Source organism: Monodelphis domestica, chromosome 1 (genome assembly GCF_027887165.1).
Source record: "Monodelphis domestica isolate mMonDom1 chromosome 1, mMonDom1.pri, whole genome shotgun sequence".
Lineage (NCBI taxonomy): Eukaryota > Metazoa > Chordata > Mammalia > Didelphimorphia > Didelphidae > Monodelphis > Monodelphis domestica.
The window spans coordinates 51,001,209-51,022,723 of record NC_077227.1 but is presented as its reverse complement, the minus strand read 5'-3'; the positions used below and the strand labels follow the sequence as shown (position 1 = coordinate 51,022,723).

The 21,515-nt window shown below is 38.1% G+C and overlaps 1 protein-coding gene across 3 annotated transcripts in view; it reads left to right on the top strand.

Annotated features, from left to right (window-relative positions):
* Positions 1-21,488, top strand: part of SNUPN (snurportin 1) — a 49,572-nt gene extending 28,084 nt beyond the window's left edge. For all 3 annotated transcript variants that reach the window (XM_007478189.2, XM_016428297.2, XM_001365741.4), the window contains 6 exons: positions 10,160-10,264; positions 10,432-10,528; positions 14,967-15,064; positions 16,671-16,748; positions 17,682-17,762; positions 19,275-21,488. In XM_007478189.2, coding sequence (XP_007478251.1) covers positions 10,160-10,264; positions 10,432-10,528; positions 14,967-15,064; positions 16,671-16,748; positions 17,682-17,762; positions 19,275-19,595 — 780 coding nt within the window. In that variant the 3' untranslated portion in view covers positions 19,596-21,488. The remainder of the gene's footprint in view (positions 1-10,159; positions 10,265-10,431; positions 10,529-14,966; positions 15,065-16,670; positions 16,749-17,681; positions 17,763-19,274) is intronic.
* The last annotated feature ends 27 nt before the right edge of the window (positions 21,489-21,515 follow it).

The following is a 21,515-nucleotide window of genomic DNA, read 5'->3' as shown; positions in this document are numbered from 1 at the left end:
GACCCTGGGCAGGTCACTTAATTTCTTATTATTAAAGTTGCCTCCGAGTGCTATCCACTTTCAGAGAAAGAATTCTTGGAGTTGGATGAATGTGGATCAAAGCATATTATCTTTCATATCAGCTTTTTTATGGTTTTATTTTGGGGATTTAGTTTGTTAGGAGTGTGCTTTTAAAACAGTGACCATTATGGAAGTGGGTTTTGCATGATAATAAAAGTAAAATTAAAAAATAAAAAGTTCCCTTAACTATAAAAAGAGAATAGTAGTAGTACCTACCTCCCAGGATTATTTTGAGGGTCAAATGAGATAGTTGTAAAGTTCTTAGCACAGTGTCTGGCACATAGTAAGTGCCTTCCCTTCCTCTTCCTTCCTCCCTCCCTTACCCGTCCGTTCCTTGGAGAAAAAAAAAAGAAGAAATACAGAATACTTGCTACAGTTGTGCCTAGTCAAATGAAATCATTCCCACTTTGGCCAAGCCCCTCCCCTCATCCAAAGGGTCTCCCTTTGTATCATTAGTTCCTCACCTCTCATGAGGGTGCTAGATCACATTCTTTCTCGGTCTTCTAGAATTATGGGCAGCCATTGATCAGAGTTCTGAATTCTTTCCAAATTGTTCATTTTTATAGTGTGGTTATAGCATAAAGTTTTCTGATTCTGTTCACTTTTCATCAGTCTTCTCTGAAACGTCCCTTTTTTTTTCAGTTCTTATAGGACAGTAGCATTCCATTACATTCATATACCATCACTTACTTGTTCAGCCATTCTCCAGTTGGTGGGTTGGCAACCTTTCTTTATTGAGGTCTCAGATTAGCATCTTACTCCTTTCCCTGTGGAGTAGAGGAGAGATGGCAGCTCCCCAGGAATCTACCTATTGAGCTCATTTAAGTCCTTTCATAGGAGTATAACAATGGCTCTCCCAGTCGGGGCATGCTTTTGTGAACCTTGAGTCTTGGAACATGTATTTGAAGTTTGGGAATATGGTCCTGTGAGGAGAACCTCTTTTTACAATTTTGGGCTCCAGCTCACTCCAAATAATCTTAAATGCCAATTTAACTAGTACTTCAATTATTAGAAGTTAATAAGTAGTTCTTAATACCAGAATTATATGCACAGCACAGTGCTTCCAGTTTTGACTACAGAACCATTCTATAGATTCAGTGTTCAAAATGATGGCACTGATAATCCTGTACTCTCCCCTATCAGATCATAGCTGGAATATTGAGTTCTCTTTGGATATTTTAGGAAGGAAATTCACAGGATTGAGTAGGTCTAGAGAAGGGTGGTTAGAGGGCCTTATAACAACTGTTTGAAGGTACTGGGGGTGTTTAGCTTAGAGAGGGAAAGATTTAGAAAGGAGACATTTTTGTTTTAAAATATTTGGTAGCTGGGAGAAGCTAGGTCATTGTGGGTACAGAGCCAAGCCTAGAGATGGGTTCAAATCTGGCTTCAGACACTTCCTAGCAATGTGATTCTGGACAAGTCACTTAACCCCCGTTGCCTAGCCCTTATAGCTCTTCTGCCTTAGAACCAAAATATTGTATTGATTCTAAAATGAAAAGTTAAGGATTTTAAAAATTATTTTGATTGGCTATCATATGAAAGAAAGATTGTTTTATTTACCCTATAGACAAAAAGTTAAGACCCATGGGTTTAGAAAAGTCAGTAGGTGACAAAAGTCCTTTTTTAAAAAAATAAATGTTTATCTTTTGGTTTTTTATATCACCAAAATTTTTCCCAATTTCTCTAACACTTTAGTCTTTCAGAGAGCCAACCCCCAGAATAACAAATATTGAAAAAAATTAGAAATAATAGAAAAAGCCTGAAAATATATGCAAAGTACTACCTCCCACCTCTGTGAAGGTCTTCTTACTTTTCTTCTTTGGGCCCAAATTAACTTTTGTAATTTTGCAACATCCACTTAAAAATAATCATTTTCAGTTCCAAATTCTCTCTTCCTTTACTCCCTTCCCCAACCATCGATAAGGCAAGAAATGTGATACTCTTTTTATTTATGAAGTCAAACAAAAACTTATTTCCACATTAACCATGTTTGGGGGTGGGGTGGCAAGAAAAATAAGGAAAGTGGAAAGCAGTACGCTTCAGTCTGCACTCATTAGTTCTTTCTCAGGAGGTAGATAGGATTTTTTTATTATGATTGTGTCCTTTAGAATTGTTGTAGCTCATTGTATTGATCAGAGTTGTTAAGTCTTTCACAGTTAATTATTATTACAATATTGCTGTCACTCTGTACATGCAACATTCATTTTGTTGCTTGGTAATCCATTTCCCTTTTGATAGATATAATGTATATTGTCCTGTGGGCTCTGCTTACTTATTCTGTATCAGTACTTGTAGACCTTTTCACGATTCTATGTATTTCACATATATCTTTTCTTATAACTCAGTACTATTCTTTTTTTTTTTTAAACCCTTACCTTCCGTCTTGGAGTCAATACTGTGTATTGGCTCCAAGGCAGAAGAGTGGTAAGGGCTAGGCAATGGGGGTCAAGTGACTTGCCCAGGGTCACACAGCTGGGAAGTGTCTGAGGCCAGATTTGAACCTAGGACCTCCCGTCTCTAGGCCTGGTTCTCAATCCACTGAGCTACCCAGCTGCCCCCTATTCTATTACATTGATGTACCACAATTTCTTTAGCCATTTCCTGATAGATGGGCATCTGCTTTGTTTCCAATTCTTTGCTATACCCAAAGTACTTCTATCAAAATTTTAAAGAACAGTCAGTACCAATACTCCATAAATTATTCTAAAAAATTGAGAAGTACTCTCACCATGTTCCTTTTTTTTTTTTTAAACCCTTACCTTCTGTCTTAGAAATTCTAATACAGAACCTCCACAAAGTCTCAGCAAATAGGGTTAAGCAACTTGCCCAGGGCCACATAATTAGGAAGTGTCTGAAGTCATATTTGGACCCAGGTTCCTCCTGACTCCACTGTGCTACCTAGCTATCCTTTACCATACTCCTTTAATGAGACGAATACTGGTTTATACATAAACTAAGAAAGAGCGTATACAGAAAGAAAAATGTAGACAGTATCATTAACGAATATTAAATACTTTCAAATAGGTCACGGTAATTGAAATCATTCATTTTGGCCAAATTATATTTAAATTAAAGATGGAAGAATCACTCAGAATTAGAATAGTTAACATAATCAATCATGTTTAAAAAAAACAAAAATAAAGAAACTACAATGCTCATAAATGCTAAAAATTTTACAAAGGGTAGACATAAACTGGGTGGCTCAGTGAATTGAGAGCCAGGTCCATGGGAGGTCCTTGGTTCAAATCTAGCCTCAGAGGCTTCCCATCCATGTGAACCTGGGCAAGTCACTTATCCCCATTGCCTAGCCCTTACCACTCTTCTGCCTTGGAACTAATATACAGTATTGATTGAAGATGGAAGGTAAGGATTAAAAAAAAAAATATAGACATAGAGGGACTTTTTTTAACATCATAAAAAGTATCTTCCCCGAACCAAAAGCAGGTATAATATGCAAAGGAATACACTAGAACCTTTTGTAATAAATACAAATGGCCACTTTGTTTGCTATTATTTGTTAAGACTTCTAGTAATGCTATCAATAGTAAAACAAGAAAGAAATTAAAGATATAAAGATAGATAGAAAAGGAAATAAAACTCCCTATTTGCTGATGACATGATGGCTTACTTATGAAATATAGCAAAGATAGTAATCTAGAAAATGAATAGCTTCAGCAAAGTTGTAAGCTATAAAATAGACCCTCAAAATCAGCACCATTTCTATATAATTGCAAAATCCAAGATGCAGTAATAGAAAGAGATTTGTTCTGTCTCTTTAAGAAGTGTTTTGCATATTATTGATCACATAGTTCAGTGAGGATATGATTGGGGATTTTGACTTTAAATGATCATTATTGCAAATATTAATAATGTGGAAATAGGTTTTGAACAATGATACATGTATATAACCCAATGGAAATCAGCTCTGGGAGGGGGGGAAGGAGAGGAAGGAAAAAACATGAATCATGTAACCTTGGAAAAATATTCTAAATAAATAAGTTAATTTTAAAAAATAAATAAAATCACAATCCTAAAAAAAATGTGTTGTAAGTTCTATTTAAAGATTTTGTGTGCCTTGGCAGATTGCTCTCCAAGGATTTCATGCGTTTTGTATTTGTTTTGAATGCCATATCTCTTTCTATTACTGCCTCTCGGAGGAACTCCCAATAAATAAACAAAAAAGATGGAGAAAGAATAGCATTTCCAGACCTCAGATTCTGTTATAAGGTTGGCATCAAAGCCATCTGGTTTTGGTTTTTAAAAAAGGGAAAAGCATCTCAATGGAATAACTAGATAAGGGAGTATCAGAAACAGTAGGACTCAATAACTTAAGGACAGCTAGGTGGCTCAGTAGATAGAGCCAGGCCTGGAAATGAGAGGTCCTGGGATCAAATTTGGCCTCAAGACACTTCCTAGCTGTGTGATCCTGGGCAAGTCACTTAACCCCAATTGCCTAGCCATTACCATTCTTCTCTCTTGGAACCAATATTTGGTATTGATTCTTAGACAGAAGCTAAGGGTTTAAAAAAAAAAGTTAAATAACCTAGTGTTCAATAAGCCAAGAAAACAGATTTCTTAGGAAAGTACTCCCTATTTGATTAAAAAAAAAGTTCTGGAACAACTGGAATTAGGCTTAGACTAACACGTTTTCCTCAACATATTCTAAATAGATATATGATCTTCATATTAAAGATTATACCATAAAAAGATTACAAGGGAAGCAGATTACATTCCTCTTATAGTTGTGGGTAGGAAATATCTTCTTAATCAAACAAGGGCTTGAGGCAGTTGCGAAAGATAATAGATAGCTTTGATTACATGAAACAACAAAGCTGTACAAATAAAATTATTGCAGATAGGATAAGAAGGGAAGCAGTTAAAGGGAAAATCTTGATATTAAATTTCTCAGATAATCAGTAAAGTGTGCAAATCAAGACAATCTTGAAGATTTCACCTCATATTCTGCACATTGTCAAAGATGACAGATGGAAATAGTCAATGTTGAAGGGATTATGGGAAATTGAGCCCACTAGTACATTGTTGGTAGAGCTATGAATCAGTAGAAGTGTTCTAGAAAGCAATTTAGAATTTAAAAAGTGAATAAAATGTACCTTTTTACCCAGAGATTCCCCAAGGATCGACTGATACCCCAAGGAGGTTATTAATAAGAAGAAAGTACCCATAGGAACCAAAACATAATCAAATTCTTAAAAGAAATAGAGATGATCACTTCTCAGCTATGTAACCCTGGGCAAGTCAATTAACCCCCATTGCCTAGCCCTTACCACTCTTCTGCCTTGGAACCAATACACAGTATTGATTCCAAGACAGAAGGTACGGGTTAAAAAAAAAAGAAAATTCAGATGAGAAGATATAAAGAGCCATGACAAAGTTGATAAATTTACCCTCCCAGAATTCAATACTGTTTGCTTTCAAAAAATACAAAGATACATTGTTGGAACAAAATAGAGAACCTAGAAATAGTTTATAGAAAAGATTAATACTTGATAACCAAAGATTTTAAGGTTAAAAGAATGAATAAAAATAAAATTGTTGGGAAAATTGGATAACAGTAGGGTAGAAAGTGAATTTAGATCTACTTCGCAGATTGATATTACAAACTCCAGCTGGATTTCTGAGTCTGAATATATGCATACATTTTTACATATATTTTTAAGTTGGAAGAGAAAAAGTAACACATTGAGCTTGTTTGTAGGGAGGAGGAAAAATTCTCTAAACAAATGTGAGAAATTCTAGAGACAAAATTGGTAGATTTGATTATACAGAAATAAAACAATTTAAGCAGTGTTGCAAAAAAATTTTAAACACTGAGAAAAAAATGTGGTAAATATTCTCAAATTTATAAGGTAGCATTGCAGATCTATAAGCATAATACCATTTCCCAGTAGAGAAATGGTCAGCAGAAATCCTTGTAAGCAAACATTTTAAAAAGAAGGGGGAAAAGCAGTTAATTAAAATTAAGTAAAGATCAACCAGGTCTTGACAATATGTGCAGGTGAACAGATGATTTTTAAAGAGAGAAACACCTTTCAGAACAACATGAATAATTTTTCAGATTCTCTAATAATCAATCAATGAATTAACATTTATTAACTACCTACTATGTGTCAGGCACTGTGCTAAGTTATGGGGACAGTCCATAGCCTCAAGGAGCTCACAGTCTAATGAGGGAAATGCAGATGAAAACTGCTTTATACACTACTTTATATCCATCAAATTGGAAAAAATAAGAATGGTATTGTTCAGTGTTAGTGGGACTATAAATTGTTATGAAAAAATTAGACAAAATTATAAAATTCATTTGAGGAAAAGGGTTAGAATCTGGAGGAGACAAAAAAGGATGCAAACATTTATTAGGCATTGTGCTAAGTACTTTATAAATATTACTTCATTTAACCCTCACTACAACCCTGGGAAGTAAGGATTATTATTATCCCCATTTTACAGATGAGGAAACTAATGTAAGACATGTTAAGTGACTTGCCTAGGGTCACATAGCTTACAAGTTCTGTGGCTGGATCTGAACTCAGAGCTTCCAGCCTCCAGACCCAATGCTCTGTGTGACACCACCAGTTTCCTCTAGGTGGAAGATGGGGGGTGGGAGAATGAGGTAAAAATGAAGGGAAAATTGTTCCTCCATGATTCAGAATATATTATAAAGTGTTGATTACCAAAACTCTTGGGTACTAGTTAAGATAGAGAAAAGTATAGATGAGTGGAACTAGCTGGATCATTTCAGTCATGAAATTGAAAGCATTCACACAAACAAAATCAATGCAATCAGGCCAAGAAGGAGGCCTTTATTGGGGTCGGGATGAAATCTTTCTATCGGATATCTGATAATAATCTAAAAGCCAACAATTAACATAATTTTACAGGACCAAGACACATTCCCCAGTGAATACAGTGAGTGGTCAAATGATAAGAAAAAATGGTTCTTAAAATAGGAATTGTGAACTGTAAACAAACATAGGAAAAATTGTTCCAGGTCATTAATAATAAAAGAAATTAAAATCAAAGCAACCATGAGGTTTCACTTCTGGTAAATTGACAACACTGACAAAAGATGGAATGAGTTAGTGTTGGAGATGATGTTGAAAGATAGTAACACCGATACATTGTAAATGGGAATTGGCCAGCCATTCTGGAAAGGAGTTTGGAATTATGCTAAATTTTGCTAAAATAATCATTCCTTTTGACCCAAAGATTCCCTTATTATTATTATACTTAAAAAAAAATTTTTTTTTGAAACAGAAGGAAAGGTCCCATAGACACCAAAATAATCATAGCAGGACTTTTTTGTGGTAACAAAGAAATAGAAACAAAGTAGATAGGTGCCTCTTGATGGGAAAGCAACAGTTGTACATGAAGGTGATGGGATTGTAAAAAACAAGATTTCAGAGTATCAAGAGAAGAGTTCCAGGGACTGATTCAGAAGACAGGAAGCCAAACCAAGGGAAAACTACACAAGTATACCTGCAACCATTTCAGTAGAAAGGACAGTTGAAAAAAAAAACACTCTGAGCACTCTGTAATTAGAATGTCTGAGCTCAGCCTAGGAGAAGAGTGAAGAAAGTGAATCCCTTTCCTTTTTTTTGAAGTGAAGTAGAACTATTTGTTAGACTCAGTTGAGGTGTTGATTTGTTTTGCTGGTCTGTTTTTTTATCCTCTGTAAAAAAAAAATTTGTTATAGAAATGACTTGCTAGCCCCGGTAGAGTTGGGATATGTAACGAAATAAAGATGATAGAACAACAAAAATATATTAATACCCTTTTGTGAGTAAGTTTAGTTTCATTTAAGAAAGCCCTTCCTGAAAATTAGAGCTATCCAACAATAATATGGGCTATCTCAGGAGGGTGAGAATTCTCCATTATTGGACCTCAAAGGAAGGTTGGGTAGTTCAGGCTGCTATAGAGGGGAATTCTTTTTTTTTTCATTTGAATAAGTTTATTTAGTCAATTTAGAACATGATTCCTCGGTTACAATAATCACATTATTTCCCTCCCTCCCCTTCACCCACTCTTCCCACAGCCAATGCTCAATTTCATTGGGTATTACTTGTGTCCTTGATCAGAACCTATTTCCATGTTGTTGTTTGCACTAGGATGTTCATGTAGACTCTAGTCTACATCCCCAACCATATCCCTTCAACCCATGTATTCAAGCAGTTGTTTTTCTTCAGTGTTTTTACTCCCACAGTGTTTCCTCTGGATGTGGATAGTGGTTTTTTTCGTAGGTTCCTCCGAGTTGTTCAGGATCACTGCATTGCCACTAGTGGAGGAGTCCATTACATTCAATTGTACCACAGTGTATCAGTCTCTGTGTACAATGTTTTCCTGGTTCTGCTCCTCTCACTCTGCATCACTTCCTGGAGGTGTTCCATGGAATTCTTCCACTTTATTATTCCTTTGAGCACAATAGTATTCCATCACCGACATATACACAATTTGTTCAGCCATTCCCCAGTTGAAGGGCATCCCCTCGTTTTCCAGTTTTTTGCTACCACAAAGAACTCAGCTATGAATATTCTTGTACACATCTTTTTCCTTATTATCTCTTTGGGGTACAAACCCATCAGAGCTATGGCTGGATCAAACGGCAGACAGTCTTTTATCGCCCATTGTACATAGTTCCAAATTGCCCTCCAGAATGGTTGTATCAATTCACAACTCCACCAGTGATGAATTAATGTCCCAACTTCGCCACATCCCCTCCAGCATTCATTACTTTCCTTTGCTGTCATGTTAGCCAATCTGCTGGGTGTGAGGTGATACCTCAGAGATGTTTTGATTCGCATTTCTCTGATTATAAGAGATTTAGAACACTTTTTCATGTACTTATTAATAATAGTTTTGATTTTTTTAACTGAAAATTGCCTATTCATGAATCTTGCCCATTTTTCAATTGGTGAATGGCTTGATTTTTTGTACAACTGTTTTACTCTATAAATTTGAGTAATTAGACCTTTGTCAGAGGTTTTTGTAATGAAGATTATTTCCCAATTTATTGCTTCCCTTCTAATTTTGGATGCATTAGTTTTGTTTGTACAAAAACTTTTTAATTTGATGTAATCCAAATTATTGATTTTACATTTTGTGGTTTTTTCTAGCTCTTGCTTGGTTTTAAAGTCTTTCCTTTCCCAAAGATCTGACAAGTATACTATTCTATATTCACTTAAAGCTTCCTTCTTTATATTCAGGTCATTCACCCATTCTGAGTTTATCTTGGTGTAGGGTGTGAGATATTGATCTAAACCTAATCTCTCCCATACTGTCTTCTAATTTTCCCAGCAGTTTTTTATAAAAAAGTGGGTTTTGGTCCCAAAAACTGGGATCTTTGGTTTTATCATAGACTGTCTTGCTGAGGTAATTTACCTCAAGTCTATTCCACTGATCCTCCTTTCTGTCTCTTAGCCAGTACCAAATTGTTTTGATGACCACTGCTTTATAGTATAGTTTGAGATCTGGGACTGCAAGTCCTCCTTCCTTTTGCATTTTTTTTTCATGATTTCCCTGGATATCCTTGACCTTTTGTTCTTCCAAATGAACTTTGTTATGTTTTTTCTAATTCAGTAAAAAAGTATTTTGGTAGTTCAATGGGTATGGCACTAAATAAGTAAATTAATTTGGGTAGGGTGGTCATTTTTATTATGTTAGCTCATCCCACCCATGAGTAATCAATGTTTTTCTAATTGTTTAGATCTAGTTTTAATTGTGTGGTGAGTGTTTTGTAGTTGTGTTCATATAGTTCCTGTGTTTGTAGAGTTCTAAGTATTTTATTTTATAGAGGGGAATTTTTGCATGAGGTGTGGTTGGGGTTACAGGTCTCTGAGACTCTGTGAGCATGACCTTGTTCTCATCAATACCTCATATTGGCATTTTCTGTAACCAAGGAGGACCTGCCAGTTTTGAAAGGAAAGAGTCTGGCTCAGAGGGAAGAAGGCAGGGCATGAAATGAGTTATGAGTATGAGCCCTCGTGCTCCCTGAGTGACTGCAGACCACTCCAGACTCTCTGCTCTTGGTGCCACGGGCCCTAGAGTGTCAGATGTTGACACTCGATGTCCTTGCCTCCTTTAGTTGATGCTGTCGGAGTGGCTGATTGATGTTCCTTCAGATCTGGGACAGGAGTGGATTGTGGTCGTGTGTCCCGTGGGGAAAAGAGCCCTGGTCGTGGCCTCCAAGGTGAGTGACAAGTCTGAGATTACCTCGGGTTCACTTCCAGGAAAAGAGGACTTTCGTCTCTCTGGCTTCTGAGAGCCCCTGGTTAGCTAGCAGGATTGCTAAGGGAGGATAAGAGAGTGAGAAGAAAAAAAACTCATCCATTGAAGATTTTTAACTTCCTTTTTCAGGGTTCCACTACAGCATACACCAAGAGCGGGTACTGTGTCAACAGGTTTCCATCCCTTCTTCCTGGAGGCAACAAGCGCACCTCAACCACAGGGAAAGGTAGCCTGAGAAATCTTGATTGAAACAACTTCAGATAATGCTCTTTCTTCATCACATGGATCTTTCCGCAAGTCATTCTAATCCAACAAGCATTTATTTTTTTATTGGATTGCAATTTTTTATTTAATTAATTAATTTAGAATATTTTTCCATGGTTACATGATTCATGTTCTTCCCCCTTCCTCCCCGTAGTTGACACGCAATTCCACTGGGTTTTACATGTGTCATCCAACAAGCATTTATTAAGCCCCTGTTGTGTGCTAGCCTGGGCTGCATCCTGGAAACACAAAGACAAAAGTGACAGAAGTCCTGTCTCTCAAGAGAGCTTACAAAGCACAGTACCAGGAGTGTAGTAGTCTTTTAAGAAATGTTTATTGACTTTACTGACATATTCTATTGCATTTGTCAAAATTAGGTTGACCTAGTAATCTTTTCCTTCTTTTTTCCATCTTTTTCCTTGTCAGTTACTTTAGGCACACATTGGATTTCTCTAGAGATCTTTTTTTTTCTCCACAAAACCAATTAATGCTGTTAGGTTGGTAATGTTTATATTCTAGTGCTGTGATGGTGAACCTATGGCATGCATGCTCTCTGTGGGCACAGCCCTCCCACCCCGAGTTTGTTACTGGGAAGGCAGAGGGACTTGAATGGAGCTGCTTTCTTCCCACCCTCCATTGTGCCTGACTACATTTTTTTTTACATCACCCATCCAGGCACTCAGTGGTGTGGGGAAGGGCATGGCACTTGGTCTGTGGGGTGGGAGCAGGGCAGGGCCTGCCACTCCATCTAGAAGGATCATCATCGTTTTAGTGTATCTAGCTACCTCTGTTCCTTTGAACCCACGCCTTTTATCAAATCAACAATCAGCAATCTGGATTTCTTCAACCATTCTACTGAGATTATTCTTTTTTAATTCCCCCAATTGCTATTTTACTTAACAACCCAACAAAGCAAAGAAATACAAATAGTCAAAACAAATTCTCTCACTGGCTATGTTAAAAAAATGTATGTCTCATGAGATAGGCGACGTTTTTCATTACAATACACTGGAATCATGGTTACAATTACTTTCTTACTACCAAATTCAATGACCAGAATTTCAGACTATTCTTACCAGTATCTTTATACCTTTGATGTCTTTGATACTTCCTATTTCTTAAAGAACATTTTCTTCCATAGCTCCCCAAATACTAGTTTCCTGATCCTCTTGATACTTCTTAGACCATTCTTTGTCTTATTCCCCGACTCTCCTTTTTTTCCAACTCCTTCACCAGAAATATTCCCTCACTTCTGGTCTTGACTATTGAATATTTTTCTTAATATGATCATGTAGATTGTGAGTACAAAATGGTGCTGGGTTTGGTGCATAGAGTCCTGTTTTCAGGTCCCAGTGCTGCCCCTCCCTTCCTTCATAGTCACTTTGCCTTTCTAGCTTCAGTTTCTCGTCAGCAGAATGAGACATTGGACCAGAATCCTCCTAAGGGCCCTTTTAGCTCTAAATCTTTATTCCTCTAGTTCACTCTCAGTCATAAGCCTCTCTCAGGATGATTTGCAAATTGATGTCTCTAGCCCTGACTCCTGGACAACTTGTTTAAGCCTTCCATGCTTAGACATTTCTACTTGGCCCTCTAAACCAAGTTCAGTGTGTCAGCAACAAACATCCTTACTGAGGGCTGTCATCATTTTACTACTGAGGATTTTATTATCTTTGATTCATCCTTTTAAAAAAATCTTCTGTATTCAGTCTATCAACAGGTCTCCTTTAAGTCATGATTTCTCCCTTCAGGGTCAAAAAAACCCCATTCCATGCTCTGCATTTTAGGCACAAACCTGCCAGAAATAATTTTATTAATTTTAGATTGATTCAAATTCTTTTTTTTTTTAAATTTAAAAACCCTTACCTTCCGTCTTGGAGTCAATACTGTGTATTGGCTCCAAGGCAGAAGAGTGGTAAGGGCTAGGCAATGGGGGTCAAGTGATTTGCCCAGGGTCACACAGCTAGGAAGTGGCTGAGGGCAGATTTGAACCTAGGACCTCCCATCTCTAGGCCTGGCTCTCAGTCCACTGAGCTACCCAGCTGCCCCCTAAATTCTTTTTTTTTAAGGAGATGATATTTCATTTTATTTTAAATTTTATTTATTTTTTAGAATTTTTCCCCATGTTTATATGATTCCTTTTCCTCCTCTCTTCCCTCCCTGCTCCCATAGCCATCACACAATTCCACTGGGTTGTACAAATGTTGTCACTTGATACCTATTTCCATATTATTCATTTTTGCTATAGAGCAATTTTTTTAAAGCTTAGACCCCAAATCATATATACATGTGATAAGTGATGTCATATGTTTTGCTTTTGCATTTCTTTTCCCATAGTTCTTTCTTTCAATGTAGTTAGCATTCTTTTCTAGAAGTCTTTCAGGAGTGTCTTAGCTTGTCACATTGCTACTAGTAGCAAGGTCTATAACATTTGATTTTTTCACAGTGTTTACTTTCTGTGTAGAATGTTCTTCTGGTTTTGCTCATTTCACTTTGCATCAATTCATATGGAAAGCCTCCAGATCTTCAATCCTTACAGCACAATAGTATTCCATCAGATTGATTCCAATTCTAAACCTTTCTTCTTAGCAGGCAGAGTCATCCAAGGCCCCTGAAATTCACAAACCATTTTGGAGTTAAAATGTATAGCTCTCCCAGTCATTAGTCAAAGTTCCACGATCCAGATTGAGCAAGGGTTCAGAGTTTAGCTGACAGTTCATTTTAACTTCATTAAACAGACCAAACACAGTCTTGAGAGAATAATTTTCCCAAAACCAATCCTTTCTAATCATTCCCTTTAAGGATACTTCTTTCCATCTGACCAAAGGTGAACTCAAGAGATACTTTGATTAACTAATCAAAGACTTCTTCCTTCTCTGAGTCTAGTCATTATCTGGTCAAGGCAGGAGGAAAGAGTTTACTGTTCTTAAATGGTGCCATTCTGGGGCCCTTGTGCCCTAGTCCTGGCATGACCTCAAATCCATCCCTCCAAGAGAACAGAGTTCTTCCCTGAACTCTCACCCACTTTCCTCCAAAAAGTAATCAGACTTTTATAAAGGGGAAAAAGGGATTTAGTTAGGGGCTTTGTTTAAGAATTGATAGAAGTTCAGAAAGACCAAAGGCTTTGGAATAGGATGTTGAGAAAAATGCTTTTTCAATATTTCTAAAAGGGGAAAGGTTGGAGGAGGAGGGAGCAGTGGCTTAGTAGGTTTTAATCATATTGATATATATTGTTTGACTCAGAATTCATATCCTCAGAAGCATCTCTCCTCCTTTTTTCAATCAGTGTTGTGATTAGAGTTGGCTTCATAAAACATTATTTCCATCATCTTATTCTCCTCCTCCAGAATTTGGGTCATTCCTCATTACTTACTTAAATTGGTTCCAGTTTTTCCTTGCCTAGAACTGTGCCATGAAGGGGCTTCATCTTCCTGCTCCAAGCTTAGTCTCCCTTGCTTTCCAATATACATCATCTGCTTTGTCAAAGCTGCCCATCTCTGTCCCCATAACCCATGAGGGACCCCTTTCTGTTGTTGAGTGTCTTTGCCAATGCTGTTTCTTTTTCTTGAAATGCCTTATTTTCCCTCTGTCCCTTTCATCTTCCCATCTCTTCCAAGAGACTGTCTGCAAGCCTACAGTGATCTCCCCCTTTTCTGATCCATATTATATGGTCAATAATAATAGAATCATGTACATATCCATCTCATTTGAGTCCCACAAAGTCATCTAAATTAGATCCTATAGTTAATATTCCCATTTTACAGACCAAGTTAAGTGATTTGCCCATGGTCATTTTGCTAGCAAGTGTCAGAGACAAAATTAAAATGTAGATCTTTCCTGACACAAACCCAGTGCCCTTTCCACTTCTCCCTACTGCCTGTCATTATTAACGATACTTACTATTTCTTAAGCACTTTAGGTGACTTAGTTTTATCTCTCCAGCTCTGGTATTTTAGGTTTGTTGTAGACAGGATTTATATCAGATACTTTTTAAACCCCCTACTAAAGCTTATTGATTGATAAAGATGGAAAATTATTTTTTTTAATTTGGGATTTTAGTTAATACAAAATAAATTGCTTCTCTAATTTACCTTTGGGTTGGTTCATAGTTGTCTTAAGATAAATTAGAAAACTAATGTGTGTCTATCAGTTTATAGGTTAAAAAATTACTTCTGTTACATTTATTTAGAATTAGGGATACCTGACCTAAACAAGGCCTGTTCCCAGCTATTCCTGTCACCCCTGGTCAGAGAAAGCCAATCTAGGGCCATCACTCCAGCATGGGTTGGAATGCCCAGTGTCCCTTCCCTTCTTCCCACTGGTGTTGGGCAGGGGCAGTGGCATACATCACCTTCAAGCTTTGAAGTGTTTTTTTTTTCAGACTTCCTGTGTTTTTTCCCCAGACTATACAATCTTGGACTGCATCTATAGTGAACTGAACCAGACCTATTATGTACTAGATGTGATGTGTTGGAGGGGACACCCCGTCTATGACTGCCAGGTATGTGTATTGGCCACCACCTCCTCTTCTGCTCCTGTCCTCCAGGAATAATCCCATTCACTCTCTAGGATATATATAGACTTTGGTGTGTCTAGTGCATTTTCACTTTATTTGTAGTAAAATTTATAATGGTTCTAATTCGATAGAAGTTTAGAGTCCTCAGGAGAGGCAAGAAATGGAGCAAATGAATAGGCTGGCAATTTCTACCAATATTCATTCTTCCTTCTGTCTGAGTGTTAGTCAGATCTAGGGAAGAAAATGGAGTTAGAACCAGGCATGGCCAGCTTCTGTATGTCCTGTGTACAAAGAGAAGTGGACAGGGCATCTAAGTGACTCAGTGGAAAGAGCCAACCCTGGGAATGGGAGGTCCTGGGTTCAGACCTAGCCTCAGATACTTCCTACTTTGTGACCCATGGCAAGTCCCTTAACCCTCATTGCCAGCCCTTACTGCTCTTCTACTTTGGAACTGAATTCTAAGACAGAAGGCAAGGGATTTAGGAGGAATAAAAAGGGAGAGAAAAGTAGGGCCTATGCAATGCAAAGAAGGCACCCACCCAAACACCTCTTATCCCATTGATAGTCTCTGCCCTCACCACTCCTTCCACACAGCTGCCAAATTGAGCTTCTCAGGCTTAGGGCTGCCTGGTGTTTACAAGGCCTGTGGTTCTCTATTGCCTTTTTTGGGAGAGGCAGGATTGTCCTTAACTTTTATGATATAATGGTCCCTTTTGGCATCACCTAACCCTATTATAGTTTATTGTCTATATTCATCATGGAAGAAGGTGTGAAATTTCAGTTAGGAGTTAGTGAAAATAAAGATGTACATTGTTCTTTCCATCTAAATTCTCAGAACCCTGAAATGTATCCATAGTCTTCTTTGGAATTCATTGATGTCAGATTAAGAACACCTGGCCTGGGGCAGCTGGATGGTACAGTGGATAGAATGCCAGGCCTAAAGTTGGGAAGATCTGGGTTCTAATCTGAATGTCTAACCTTGAGCAAGTCACTTAATTGCCTAACCCTTACTGTTCCTCTGCCTTGGAACCAATATTTAGTATTGTGAAGACTGGATTTAGCTCTCCCCTGATTATAACAATGAAGATACTTAGCTCTTCCTTTATTGTGAAGATAAAATTGTAATCTCCTGATTGTAACAATGAAGGTACTTAGCTCTTCCTTTATAGTGAAGCTAGAATTGTAATTCCACAATCTGTTTTTAAGATTTAAATCTACAAAAAAAGTGATAACTCAGTATTTTAAGTACATCTACCCATTTTAACCACAAAAAGGTGTTAAGTAACTACAAAGGTCTACTTACCAGTATTGATTCTGAGACAGAAAGTAAGGACTTAAAAATAAATATAGAAATCTGGGACTGTTTTACTTTTGCTTCTATGTCTCCATTGCTTGGCATAGAACTTAACAAATGCTTGCTTTCTTCATCTTGTCTCCATAAGGAGTGTTGAAGGAAAGTGGAATTATTCCCATAAAGGAATTTTTCATCCCACCCTACCTTGATGCTTGTTTTCTGTATTCAAATTTTGGCTGAGGAATTTCGTGTCTTCTCTCTTTCTGGTCTTCCCTACTCCTCCTACTTCCCTTTTAGACTGATTTTAGATTCTACTGGATGCATTCAAAGTTACCAGAAGAACAGGGACTTGGAGAAAAAACCAGGCTTAATCCAGTAAGTCTTTTTTATATTGAAATTTAAGATTTATCGACGATTTATTGCTGGGAGTTGGTTATTTAATCCTATATTCAGTATGACATTAAATTATAAACTGCTTGAGGTCAGACTGCAGGTTTTTCACCTTTGCATATAGTTCCTTGCATGTAGGTGCTTAAATATTTTAAAAAGCAAATCATCTTCATTTGAGTATAATTAGTACATTAACTTTATCTTGCTTTCATGGTCCAAATATTCCTTTTTTTTAAGAATCATAGACATTTTGGGCAGCAAGAACTTTTAGGGTCATCTTGTCCACCACCACAGCCCTCACCTCACTTTACAGATTGAAGAACTAAGGTCCAAATGGGCCAAAATCAATCTGAGAGCCACACCTGAAACTAGTGACTGAGCCCGGACAAGAACCCATGGCCCTGCTTTCTCACCCAGGGCTTTGATCTCAGTTGTATATAAGAGTTGTTTTCAGGGCATTCTATTCAGTTTTACAAGAGTCTCCAGGTTGAAGGGTGACTAGAAAAAAGTAGGGAAGGAAGTAGGATTAGTCCTTTTAGTCTCCTTGTTGCTGGAATTGGGTGAGAACCTAGTCATGCAGGCTGGAGAAGCAGGAATTACCCTCTCACTAAAAAATTCTTGGGCATAAATATTTTTAGTGGTATGAAGAAAGAGGTCCCTCCAGATTTTTATTAGAAATTGTTATATCCCAAATTGCTTAACTACACAGGATTTTCAAAGGCAGAAAAGGCAAGGATGGGGCACAGATACTTAGAGGCAGGTTTGGGGAGAATAAGAATTCAACTTGAACAAGAATATCTGACCTTACACTAAGATTGCTGGCTTTGGTGTCATTCTCAAAATGGCAGAAATAATAAAAAAATGCTACATCTCACTGGTACCTTTTTATTTATTTATTTATTTGTTTGTTTGTTTTAGTTTAAGTTCGTGGGTCTAAAGAATTTTCCATGCACCCCTGAGAGCCTGTGCAAAGTCTTATCCACTGATTTCCCTTTTGAGGTAAGAAATTCCACTACTTCCCATCCTGTAGCCACCAGGGACTAGAAATTTCTACTCATGCTGGAGCCCCAGGACCATTTTTTACTTTTCTAGACAAGGTCCTTAAAGAGCTTTGAGTCAAAATTAATCTTATCTAAGAAGCTCCATCCCTAGATTGGGAAATTGGCACTCCCTTTGTCTAAAAAAGAATGGGCTACTTTCACTTGAGTGACAGCCATTGGGGTGGGAAGGGGAGAAAGACAGAGACTAGACAGAAGAGCTTTAGAAATGCACTAACACTTTCAGGCCACTAGGGTATGATATTATGCAAGGATCCACTAGTGATGCCCCAGTATGAAGAAGTTCTAGGATCTCAAAGGAGGATAGACCTTCGAGGGCCTGTGGTCCAACCTCCCAATTTTACATAATAGGAAACTGAGGAGGAAGAAGAAGAAAAATGCCTGACATTGGCTACTACCCAACAGTCTGGAATCCTAGGGTTGGATCCAAGTGATTCTTGGGAAGACATCCCAACCCAAGTATCCCATGCAAGCTGGTCCAGAGATAGGGACAGTACTGATGGGGTGGAAACCCATGGCACGAATTTGATTATGATTGGTGGCATATTTGGAAGAACACTGGACTTGGGAGTCAGGAGAACTGGCTTGTGTTCTATGTTCTGCCACAAATTGAATGTGTGACATCTCTCTGAGCCTTAGTTTCCTCATCTGTAAAATGCAGACATTGATCAGATGACTTTTACAGAACTCCCCAGCTCTAACATTATAATCCTCAGTGGCATGTAAGTGATCTCACATAGGCTCATAATGCAAACTTTATTTTGCCCATCCTCCCCACCTCTTAAAATTATGCTCAGTCATCTACCAATATCAGTTTGAATGGAAAATGATTTTATTAAAAGACTCATAGCCTCCAGAATGAGGAAATGCCAAGTGTTTGCTCACCCCAGGAAGTCAATTAAGAAAGGTGGTAAGAACACCACCCTTATTTATAGAGCTTGTGTCCTACATGACAATGAGTGAATTTCCAAGTGAGTCACTGAAGTATGAAAAACAGAATATAGGCTTATAGGAAATCCTTTAGGTGAGGCCGATTCAGAATAGCTGAAATGCCCCCTCTCAACAGTGGCTTAGTCATCTTGCATTAGCATTCCCATAACACATTACTCTGAAAGTACCCAAATGACTGGCGGATTGTGGTCTTTATGACTCTTGCCCTACCTGGACATAGATTTTACAGCGTCTGTCTATGATACTCATCTCATTCTTGCATTTCTTTTCTAGTAGATTGGCATTTAATTCAAAATTTTCCTTTTCTAGCTTAACGTAGAGAATTCCCATTTGCTAGAACTCAGAATTCTAAATCTTTTCTCAGATGTAGCCTTTGGGAAAGGAATTGGGATCTGTCTAGGTAATTAGTCATATAATTAGCTGTCGCTATATTTACAAACCATGGCTAAAGGTAGTCTTGTGCAGACTGTAATTTTTCCCTTACTGATTCTTCACCTTGTAGGTAGATGGGCTTCTTTTTTATCACAAGCAAACCCACTATAGCCCAGGCAGCACGCCATTGGTGGGCTGGCTGCGCCCTTACATGGTATCTGATGTCCTTGGCATGACAGTGCCAGTAGGTCCTCTGACCACCAAGCCAGACTACGCTGTGCATCAGCTCCAGCAGATCATTGAACATAAGAGGAGTAAAAAAGAAGCCAAGGAAACAAATTTCAGCGAGGCTTCTGAGAATGGGCGCTATGAACTGGAGTACCTGTCCACCCCCAGGCTGGCCAGCTCTCCCAGCAGCCAGACGGAAGCCACCAGCCTCATGGAAAACTGACGAGCTCCTTTCTCCAAGGAACCACGAAGAGCCTCAAGCCTGCCTGTGTTCCTCTGTGAACTGCTTCCCACCATCACTTGTCATTCATGTGAAGGGACAAGGCTGAGGCCTGGAGACGAGACTTGAGCTACCCTATTCAGTCAGACACACCTGAGTACTGACAGCCTGAGCTGAGATCCTCATTCCCCAGGGAGGAGATGAGCTGTTCCCAGGATGGAGAAGCAAGACCTCAGGGTAGTTTCCCCAATTGATGGCATTCAGGTTGAGTTGAGCAATTCTAACTGCTAAAAGTGTATCTCAGATGTGCTATGTAAACTTATGGAATTTCTAAGAACTAAGTGGTTTGTGATTTTTATGCCTCTCCACCCCAATCAGGAGTGCTTGAGTGGGTCATTTGCCCTGAAGGGTTGTGCCTTGTTTCTTCACAGATCTATTATTGAGTTAGGTCTTGAGTAGGTGCATTTGGTAACACATGTTTCTGCCATGAGGAGTGGGATCTTGGTCTCTGTATTAGTTCTGCCTTCTGAGAAGGCCAGAATGTTTTTCTTCCCTTTGAACATTTCCATAAGACAAAATTTCCTCTTAATCAATGAAAGCTGCCATTTATTTCTGTTGGCGAGAATGTGTCCCACCTCTTGTCTGTTTATTCCTGTCTTCTCAAGCTTCCCTCCAACTCTTGCCCATTCTCGTTCAATAAAACTTCTGCCTTATCTCTATAGGAGGAGGCATGCTTCCATTTCCCATGGTTCTAATGAGAAAGAGTACTAGCAATATTTAAAGGGACCCAGGGCTGATCTTGATTGACTAATTCTGAAAATGGTAGTGGGGCAGAATTGGGAGTTAAGTGAAACATGATTACACCCATTCAGCATATCTGCCAGAAGTAGCCAGAGTGGCTGGGGCCTAGGTGTACATTGAAGCTGACTCTGTAAAACCCGAGAAGGAAACTTGCAGTCGTGCTACTGGCTACAGATTCAAGAGTTTTAATTGGGTTTTCTTTCGATTATAAAATCACTCAATGACATTTAAAATTAAAAATGCTTTCTGTACCCCTTCAGGTTTCAAAGTACTCGTCACTAACAATAGAACAACATTTAGATAAGTTTACAGTTCCCATTTATCTTGCTCTAAACTAGATGAGGCTGAAAAATTCATGTCCCAGCTCAGCAAAAACAGTCCCCAGAAATGAAGTCAGCATGTTAACCTACTGAATGCCGAATACTGCTTGAGTTAAAAGGAAGTTATTGACCCTTCTGAGCAAGAACTGCTTCTATTGACATGAATGCTGCTTCTTGGTGGTATTTGATATTTGACCTGGAAAAGTCATGTAGATTTAATTTTTTTTTAAACTTTACCTTCTGTCTTAGAATCAGTATTATGTATTGGTTCCAAGGCAGAAGACCAGTAAGGGCTAGGCAGGGGGGCATTAAGTGACTTGCCCAGAGTTGTAGTTAGAGGAGTCTGAGATTAGATTTGAACCCAGGACATCCTTCCCCCCCAAATCCCAAGGCTAGCTCTCAATCCAGTGAGCCACCTAGCTGCCCCCTAGATTTAATTTAAAAATTGAAAAAATTCAGTTAATGTGGATAAACACCTATATGGAAATGGCTGCAAAAGCTCTGCTTTCCCTCCAAAAGGCTAATGCCCAGGAAGAATTTTTCTTTTGACTATTTTATCATTTAACTTTATTTTGGGAGGTTTTATTTTTTCCTCAATTACATGTAAAGCTTTTGAGTTCTAAATTCTTTCCTTTCCTCCACTCTCCCCACCTTGAGAAGTCAAAAAATTTGATGTAGATTATATATGTGCAGTCATACAAAACATTTCCATATTAGCCATGTTGCAAAAGAAAACTCCTACTAAAAAAAGTAATAAAGAAAAATTTTAAAAGTGTGCTTTTTTCTGCATTTGGACTTCATT